Source organism: Oreochromis niloticus, linkage group LG3 (genome assembly GCF_001858045.2).
Source record: "Oreochromis niloticus isolate F11D_XX linkage group LG3, O_niloticus_UMD_NMBU, whole genome shotgun sequence".
NCBI lineage: Eukaryota > Metazoa > Chordata > Actinopteri > Cichliformes > Cichlidae > Oreochromis > Oreochromis niloticus.
The window spans coordinates 3967836-3977337 of record NC_031967.2 but is presented as its reverse complement, the minus strand read 5'-3'; the positions used below and the strand labels follow the sequence as shown (position 1 = coordinate 3977337).

Here is a 9502-nt window from a genome sequence, read left to right as displayed (position 1 = left end):
GTATTTCCTATCTTGCAACCTGTGGTATAAGTTCCAGCTGTTTCCCTCCTAGAACCAGTCCACCCCCTCCCTTAGCAAAATAGTGCCTGACTCCTACAGCCTCTCCTACAGGTGGTGGGCCCACTAGACAGACTGGCCCATGTGGATAATTCAGTCAGAGTCTGGCAGGTCCCCATGAGTTATGACCTGGCCACCATACACTTGCCAGTGGGCCCCTCAGTGGTAGGGCTGAGGTATCCCTTTCCTGGAAGAGGTATCATATTTCATAGGTTTTATCATCATAGGTATCTTCTGAATCACAGTTCGTTCGACTCTTCACCCAAATCAATTTGTCTTAGGAGATGATACCAGGGAACAATTGTCTGGAAAACAAAGTTCTGAGATCACTGGGGTATGTAAAAAAAATATACAAAGTGTGAGAAAATCCAAGTACCATAATAGTCAAAACACTGTAAATATGAAATAGAAATTTGAGAAAAAAACATTACCTGACCTAAATATGAATGACTGTAAATTTTCACCTACTAAGTACTGTCTGATGTTTCAAATGTAAATGAAACGTACGAATTAGAAGTGAAGGTTAACAGATGTGTAAATAATAATACTTTCTGACAGTTTGATGTGTGGTGTTCATATCCTGTGTCTGTGTGGGGACCTTGTTAATGAGACCAGCTGCAGCTGGAAAGAAGCCATTTTTCATGAATCACAAGTTTCCCAAAGAAGGTTCGAAGCTTTTCATTAATTTTGGGAGAAGTTGGTCAAATCTAATCTGCCCACTTAGTGGTCCTGGAGGTGTGCAGGTCCCGCATGGCTTTCCTCCAGAAAGAAAAAGCCAATTACTGACTGAGAAAAAAACATCTATGATATATATATAAAAAAGCACATAGCAAAAAGAGAAGTACAGCGCCAACAAGACTTAAAAGCTAGCATTAACTGAAATTGTCTTTCTTTTGTTTTGCAATTTTGATTCTTTTGTGTGAAAGCTGAGGGACTTTTCCAAGTCTGCATACAATGGTTGTTTGGACCCCTTTAGGATTATTAAAACGTGGTATCTACAATATTAACCTATTACTTCAGTCATTTGCACAGTGACACATTACAATAATATACAGTCAATTAAAAGATAGAAATGGCTTTAACATAAGAAAATAAATAAATGCCAACAATCCTGTGTAACGTTCAGACCGTGGCGTTGAATTATTATTCTACACTGCTCTCTAGTGTCGCAAAATTGTAAGCGTAACCTAAGACGTCATCAACCTTGCGCCCCAATCTCACACGCATGCGCAATTGTGTGGAAGCTGACAAAATTCAAACTGGGTGGCGGGTAGTTGAAGTCGGAAGACGTAGAAGAAGAATTAAAAGAAAAACGTACAATATATTTATTGTTGAGAACTCAACCAAAGTGTTAAGAAAATGACAAGCACGTTGAAGGGAATTACTCTCAAAGGAAGCGCGGAGTTAGTAGCCGAGTTCTTTTGTAAGTATTTCTGTTATTTCATCTTTTAGTCGCTCGTTTTCGACATGCATGCATGTAAAGCTAATATGCTATTGGGCCTACATAGTGCCCGATAACATATTAGCATCAACGCAGCATGTATGCACTCACATGACAAGCTGTTGATCAAAAATAAAGTGTTTAAGCCTGACGTATCCTATAAGCGTCAATTCACAACTTCAAACCGAATAATTTGTAAAGACTGTCTAGTTTTCGGCCCTTGTAGTGAGAATCGTGAATGTACACCATATATGGTTTCTATTCTGCCGAGCTAATATATTCATTGATTCCCAGTTAGTTTTCTCTCGTGTTATTAGCTGTTTGTGTGTAGTTGTTTTTATACTCTTCTATCCCTTTTAAGTTTGAACCACATAAGCCTCTAAATTTTACGAATACTAGAATTCTGGCGTATTTGAACCCTTTGATTTCCCCCTTTGTCATAAACAGCTTTCGGCATCAACAGCATCCTGTACCAACGGGGCATCTATCCTCCAGAGACATTTACCAGAGTTACCCACTATGACATGAGTCTCCAACTCACTACTGACCTCAAGCTGAAGAACTATCTGACTAACGTGGTGTCTCAACTTAAAGGTATCTCAATAGTGGGCTTCTCCACTCGTGACACAACCAAGTAGAAAGTGGAAAAACTCAACAAGAAAAAGTAAAGGCTTAAGCCGTACTGAAATACAAAATAAGATGATGTTTGTGAACAATGAATGATTTTGTCTATTTATTTTGATAATTCGGTTATCGGTCTTTACTCAATAAATGATAGTTTATAGTAACTTGTTAATTGCGATTTCTGAGTAGGGCCACATGGTGGTGCATTTCCCCCTCCCCTTTTTGTTGTGTTGAATTGGATGAACTCAGATGCCTATTAGACTCATGCCTGAGATTTTAATTGGTATGACCTGGCATCTTATGATCAACGTTAAGTAACATACAAAGCAGCACACGTGAGTTTCCATTCCCATGTTACACAAATTTGTGTTAAGCTACTCTTAGGCTCTTGTCAGGTGAACTACAAGCTATTTCTGGTTAAAAACACTTAGATTTTTTTTTTCATTTTTGATTTGCCAATTTTTGATTTTGCCATAAATACTTATGTGTGTGAATGAGGAAAGAGATCGGTGCACCCTTTTCTGTCCAAGGTGATGCCATTGTAATATTATATTTTATTTTTTATTTTGTTCTTAAATCCAATGCCCCCAACTGTTGATGGCTGCCTCCTCGGGTTTCTTCCTGTTGAAAAGAAGTTTTTCATTCCCATCAATGCCTAGTGCTTGCTGTTCTTGGATCATCTGATTGTTTTTCTTTTTAAGCCTGTGGGGGTCTTTACTTTAAAGTATAAAGTCTCTTGAAGTGACTGTTGTGATTTTTAGTGCAATATAAATAAAACTAAATAGAATAAATGTCTCTGGATTTTCAGTTCAAATTTAGTTAATGTAATTCATATCAGAATATTCATATTTTTGGGTGCTTATGTCAAATCACTGAAGCTCTCAACTGTGTAATGCTAAGAGTAGTAAAATTACAGAATACAAATCATATCTAGGAGCACAGAGTATAAGTGCTTTTTCTCCTTTAAGTTCTAAAGATGTTTTAACTTGATTATTGGGATTTTAAGAATTGGTGTTAGTCAGAATGGTTACTGAATTATTGATGATGTTGGTTAGATAAAGACATTATGGTTGAGGGTGGTCATTCTTGCCACAATGTGTACAATATTTAGTGTACATTTGCATTTACAGCCCATATTCAGAATGGCTATTTTTCTCACAGACGTAGAACTCGTGATCTTTTGGATATAGTTGTGGATACAAAATTCTCTACATCTTTGTATTATGTTTTTAGGGAGTTTAACTATCTCTCACCTTTCATGACAACACATCATTAAAAATTTGTTTGCTCTTTTTGTGTTGCAGAGTGGCTTTTTGAGTGCACTGTGCAAAAGCTGGTGTTGGTGATTACATGTCTGGAAACCAACGAGGTGCTCGAGAGATGGCAGTTTGACATTGAGTGCGACAAGTCTGCTAAAGAGAGCAGGTCAGTACCTCTACTAGACTTTTTTCTTTTTTAAAAAAAAGGCTCCATGCGAAGGGTCATTAATTTGCTGTCTCATCTAATTCCAACACCTGGCATGTTGCACTTGTACTTCCCCCACCATCGGTTTGAGTGGAGTGATGGCCGTTTCTCAATTCTCAAGTACGCGAGTACGTACTCGCGTTCTCGGTGAGTACGTACTCGCCGAGAACACACGGGAGTACGTACCCGCCGAGAACGCGAGCACGGACTCGCGATATGTACAATTGGAACACCTGTGTACGTGATGATGTCACAGGTCCGGAGTTTTTACTGCCGTCCCCTCTTAATTTAACTGTGAGTAACATGTTATGAAGCTTAACTTTAATCACAGCCAAACCGGTTTACTCAGGAACAAATAAAACACTGAAATAAACCAAACATTAACATTTAGAAGTGATCTAAGTGACTTATATATCATTTTTAACCTCAGTAGTGGAACCTCTATTAATAAAAATTAATTAGAACGCTTTATTTTTATTTTAGTGGACACTCAATACTATAGACAGCTGCTGGGGTTTCTTTAACCTGAGTAGTGAGAAGACCGCGAGCGGGGGGGTTGAAAACGATGTGCCCGGAGTCCGCTGTTGAGTTTTGGACGAAATGCATTCTGGGATATTTAGCTGTACCAAGTCCACACCGATGCATGCTCGATAAAACGGGCGGAGCGAGAACACATCCGGGACTTTTTCGCGTTCTCGGCTTGATGCGTACTTCGAATTGGAACAGTACTTGGTCTCCGACTGATGACGTATCACGAGAACGCAAGTACGCACTAGTACGCATATTGAGAAACGCCCGATATATTGTGTAAATTGTTTTGAGCTTCTGGTACCCTAGGTGTGGACTATCAGGTTCCTGGTTAGCAGCACCTGTGCGCATGGACTCTGCAACAGTGATCAGTTGGCGTCTGCTGTAAGCATGGCGTGTTTGACTGATCTGGATAGGACTCGTGTTATAGGGTAACCTCCAGTTGGTGTTCCACAAAGTCAAGTTACAGTATTATGTGGCGTGATCCCTACAGTAGCATCTCCAAATTGAAGGCCAAGTTCCACCACTTGGGACCTGCAGGCAGTCTTCTACAGGTTTGGACGATGTGGCTGACGGCTCGCTAGCCAGACAATCTAGAACAGACTGCACATGGCCAGTCTCTGTCTCATAGGGCTACTGGGATTCCTGTCATGACTGCCCGTCACCATCAGGCCTGTTTGCGTTTGTGTTGGCAACATGTGCACTGGAAATTTATGTTCAGCGATGAGTCTAGAATCTGCCTGTAACAGTTAGACCATAGGGTCAAGTTTTGGAGGAGACGCAGAGAAAATTATGCTGATTGCTTCACTGACGGGGTAACGCCTTTTTGTGGAGGCAGTGTGATAGTGTGAGGCAGCGTCTCTCGCTGGAAAAACTAGACTTGTCATCACTGGAAGCAGTCTCATTACAGAGAGATATTGAGATGAGATTCTGCAACCAGTGGCAATCTGGGTCAGGAAAGATGTTAATGCTCAGCCCACCGAAGAGTGTGGTTTATCAAACTACCTCCAGAATTTGGGAGTAGGGAGGATGCAATGGTCTGCCTACAGTCTTGACCTAAACCCAACTAACCAATTGTGGTTCAGCTTTGTGCCGTTTGTATCAGAGTGACCAACACAACTAAGCTGGCTGACTTATAGCAAATGCTGGTGAGCATGAGAAGGAGCTGCCAGGCTGTTCTCCAACCAGTTGTAGCAGATGACTGCCTCTTCCTGAGCCTGGTTCTGCTGGAGGCGTCTTCCTCTTTAAAGACAGTTTTTGAGAATCTGCTATATCTTGACATGATTGTGTTGCACAGTTCTTAGATGCACATTCATGCTGCTGTTACTCAGGCAATGATATTAAAACCTTAACTCACTGGTATTTAGCTCTGTCCACTAGAGCAGGGCGATATGACCAAAAATATTTATCACAATATAAATTTGAAAATTTGCGCTAACTATATAACTGACGATATAATTGACACTAGACAAAATACTTTACAACTCCACAACTTTGATGGGTTTTTTTGCACTAATAATGTATTTTCACTTAAATAAGCAGCTGTTTTTTATGTGCATTAAAGGTATATAAAACTTTAACAGTGCAAATGCAAATTCCTTGCTGACAGTTTAACCAAAAGGCATTTCCAGTGGAAATTGGCCGACATATCCTCAGCATAACCATGTATAATATCCACAAAACTTAAAAAGAGGTTATACACACATAATACGGTAATATTATGTTGAAGCACAGTACGTATCACTCCGCGAGGCGCCTGCCTACGATAGCCGTAATGCTCCGACAATCCATCAAGCGGTGCGGGTTCGTAGCTTTGACAGATTTTCGAGTGCCATGTACCACATAAAATCGGTTCGAGGTCAGTAAACACAACCAGAATTCATACATAAGGCACACGGGATTATAAGGGGCACTGTCAATTTTTTTTTTAGAAAAGTCAAAGGATTGATTTTAAGTGTGCTGTATTTTCCAAAAAACACGGTAATAACGACGGCCCGCTTGCATGCTCTACCAAAAATAGTGCTTTGTTGTGTATCTGACGGACAAAAGCCAAACCAGTTCCACACCACTGAAGTTGCAGCATTTTTACAAACCAATTCTGGTTCATCTGTTTCATTCAACGGTCCACTTTCCCCCTTCTCATTCTCCGTCGCCGCCATGCTTTTTCCGCCATGTGCGCATGTAAACAAAGGCACTGCGCATGCGCCTTTTACCCATATTCTATCGTGATATTTCATTTTCTTATCGTTGCCCAACATTATACCGGTATTACCGTGAACGGTATGATATGGCTCAGCCCTACTGTCCACTGCAGTGTCAGATTTCCATGGCTTGCAAGAGAGAATCCATTGTGGTCTTCTTAGATTGCATCCCATGAGCCTCAACGTTAGGTGTGTTGTGAGTCTGACTGCTTTTATGCTTGGCACTACTGTAAAGAATTAATTAATATAGCCATTCTGTCAACTTCATCAAATAGAGATTGACAGACCACGTGACTTTCGCGCATTGCATTGTGGGTACGAATGGCAACAAAATCAAAACACTGCATCAATCGCTAGCATTTCCAGCACCGGTAATCATTAATTCTGCGGTTTTAATCCCTACTTGCATTTTATTTGCCTCAAAAACAGTTATGTACAAAACGACGGAAAGACAGACTTGACGAAATGGCAAAAAAAAAAAAAAAAAACGTACGAGGAAAAAATCAAAGGAGTGAAAGGGTTAGACCCATACGAGCATACAGAGTGGAGTAAGGACGTTAGTGTGCTGCCCACCTTTCATCACGCACATATTTATTATTATATGGTCCTAAGTGTGAGTGCATACACTCACAAAATGTTTAGTAACTTCAGATCCCTGCAACAAGCCCAGGTCCAGTTTACTTTGGTGATTTGGACTATTCCATTTCACAGCTGTTGTTACATTTTTTTCCTTTATCTCCTGTACAGGCCAACGCAATCTATTTGTCGTTTCAGGTTGTAGTATTACACAACATTTTCAGATCTAATAGAAAAAAAATGGGTGTTTCGTAATTCATTCAATTTATTGTCTTTATTTATAACTGTTATTATTGTTTCATTCTATTATAGAATCTTACAAGAAAGAGGCAAAATTGTATTTCATTATGCTTTATTAGCTGCTTCGGTAAAAAAACAAATCAACAATACAAAAAAACAAACAAACAAACAAAAAACATTGCAAAACAACGTACCGGAAAACAGTTATTCATCACTTGATTGCTTCAATACAACCCTTGGGCACATATATGCAGGACTTTTCGAGGCTGCTTTGATATCGCTCTCTCTCTTAACCGATCAAATCTCGCTGTGGTAGCAGCTTTAAACTCGGTATAGATAGACTCAGGTTGATAGAGGGTGCCCAGTCTGGATCGCATTCCTGCATTTTGTAGGCTGGTTTTCCTACAAAACACAACAAATATTAGCCCGCAAAGCCACAGTGAACAAAGCAGCATAGCGCAATGAATTGAATTGAATTCAAATCAATATAAGATTCATTTGTAACCTACATCAACAATTATGTTATGATAAATTACGTAATAACTACAACAGAAGACTTACCTTTGTGGAAATGCTTGGAGCAGACTAACATGTGAGCTGGAGTGTTCTGGAACGTTATATTTGGTCTTCGAATGGCTGCAATCCAGGCCATCCGTCGGCTCTTTGTTACTTCCCGTGGCTGTCATGCGACCGGCTATTGCAGTTAATAATACAGCAGCTTCTTGCCATTCTTTGTGTTTCTTTTTATCGCTGTGTGACTGTTTTCATGTGAAAGCCTGCGTGCGCTAGTACCACTTGCCACTCATACCCAAAATCCTTTGCGGTTTTACCCTGGAATGACGTCACATTTTCAATCTCTATGTGGTAATTCTCCTCTGACCCTCTTCCATTAGCACTGGATCTTCTAGATAAGTAGTTTAGTTTCTTAAATCAACAGTCGCTGCATGTTCTGGTCTTTTTGGCGTGGGCATTAATTCAAGCTAGCTGCTGACGAATAGCTGGCGGATGTTTATCAGCTGTCAGGCCAACATGACTGACTGTAGGTGCATGAGTTATATTCCTGTGTGCCACAGCTGTAGTGTTATCTGAAAGTTATTAACACAGTAATGGGCCGAACGTAGAACACACATGGCTGACTTACTATGACTACGTAGACTCACATACACTGTACTATATGTGGTGGCAGGACCAAATGTGTTAATCTGCTGCTAAAAAATAGGTATTCCCTTTGATTTTAAACCTAGTGTAAAAATAAACCCATGTATATCCTTCTAAGGCATCTGGACACATCTGTTTACTTACACTTAAACTTATTGACAGGAGTTGAATTGTGCAAACTATGTGTTGGTTGGCTGATTTGTCAGCACAGATCTGAATTTGTATGTTTACAGTGGCTTCGTTTTTTTGTTTTTGTTTTTTGCAATAAAATGACATTAAATTTGTACTTTAGAAGAGTCTTGACAACAGAGTATTTAATTTGGTTAAATGAGCATCTGTCATTATTCACACTAAGCTGACTATTGTTTGACTAATAAATAATGCATTCTAACGGAGTTCTCATGTGTCACCCAGTGCACCCAGAGAGAAGTCCATTAAGACAATTCAGGATGAGATCCGCTCAGTTATCAGACAGATAACAGCCACAGTTACTTTCTTGCCCCTGCTGGAGACGCCATGTGAGTAATGAGACTTTTGACCTTTGAGCCCTCGCTGTGGTGGTTAGGTAATAATTTCAACTCCTCCCTCTCCCCTCAGGTGCTTTTGACCTCTTGGTTTACACCGACAAGGACCTGGTGGTTCCAGATAAATGGGAAGAATCGGGGCCGCAGACCATTGACCAGTCAGAGGAAGTGCGTTTACGTTCCTTCACCACTTCAATCCACAAGGTCAACAGCATGGTGGCATACAAGAAGACCGAGTCAGTTTAAACTTCTGAACTACATGAGCTGTTACAGCACCGAACACTGATTCTTATAAAAACCAGTAGATCTAACACTGCCGTGTCTTTGTTCACTGCCTGTACACACAGGCAGTGAACAAAGACACTGGACAACGAGGACCTGTTTTCCTTTGTTGAGCTTCACTGTGTCTTATTTGTCAATATGATAAGGACAAGAAGGCAATGTGTTCTTTCTACATTGATGTAAATATTTCTGCCAAGTGGCATTTGTCTGTAGAAAACAACTGTCTTTTCTTTAGTCTTTTGCTTTCTTTCATGCTTTCAGTCTCTGTTTTAGAAGATAGTGGGACCTATGTTCAACTTTTATAAAATGACATAAATAAATCCCTTTTGCTTTTTCCCAAAGAAGTGATTCTGTGGTTTTATTTCTTTTGTTCAGGAGGTGCCAAGGTTTGTCATTGTGTTATTTAT

The 9502-nt window shown here is 40.0% G+C and overlaps 1 protein-coding gene across 1 annotated transcript; it reads left to right on the top strand.

Moving 5' to 3' along the window:
* The first annotated feature begins 1278 nt into the window (after window positions 1-1278).
* On the top strand, window positions 1279-9439 carry mad2l1 (MAD2 mitotic arrest deficient-like 1 (yeast)). Its single transcript, XM_005464018.4, has 5 exons — window positions 1279-1480; window positions 1946-2092; window positions 3427-3547; window positions 8704-8807; window positions 8887-9439. Exons 1-5 carry the CDS (start codon window positions 1417-1419, stop codon window positions 9057-9059), a joined length of 609 nt encoding a protein of 202 aa, XP_005464075.1. The 5' UTR covers window positions 1279-1416; the 3' UTR covers window positions 9060-9439.
* The last annotated feature ends 63 nt before the right edge of the window (window positions 9440-9502 follow it).

Bases quoted from the DNA above. Each gene is read 5' to 3' on its own strand.
- mad2l1 (XM_005464018.4), top strand. From the start codon at position 1,417: ATGACAAGCACGTTGAAGGGAATTACTCTCAAAGGAAGCGCGGAGTTA. The intron at 1,481-1,945 runs GTAAGTATTTCT...TGTCATAAACAG, and splicing joins GTTAGTAGCCGAGTTCTTTT to CTTTCGGCATCAACAGCATC. The intron at 2,093-3,426 runs GTATCTCAATAG...TTTGTGTTGCAG, and splicing joins CGTGGTGTCTCAACTTAAAG to AGTGGCTTTTTGAGTGCACT.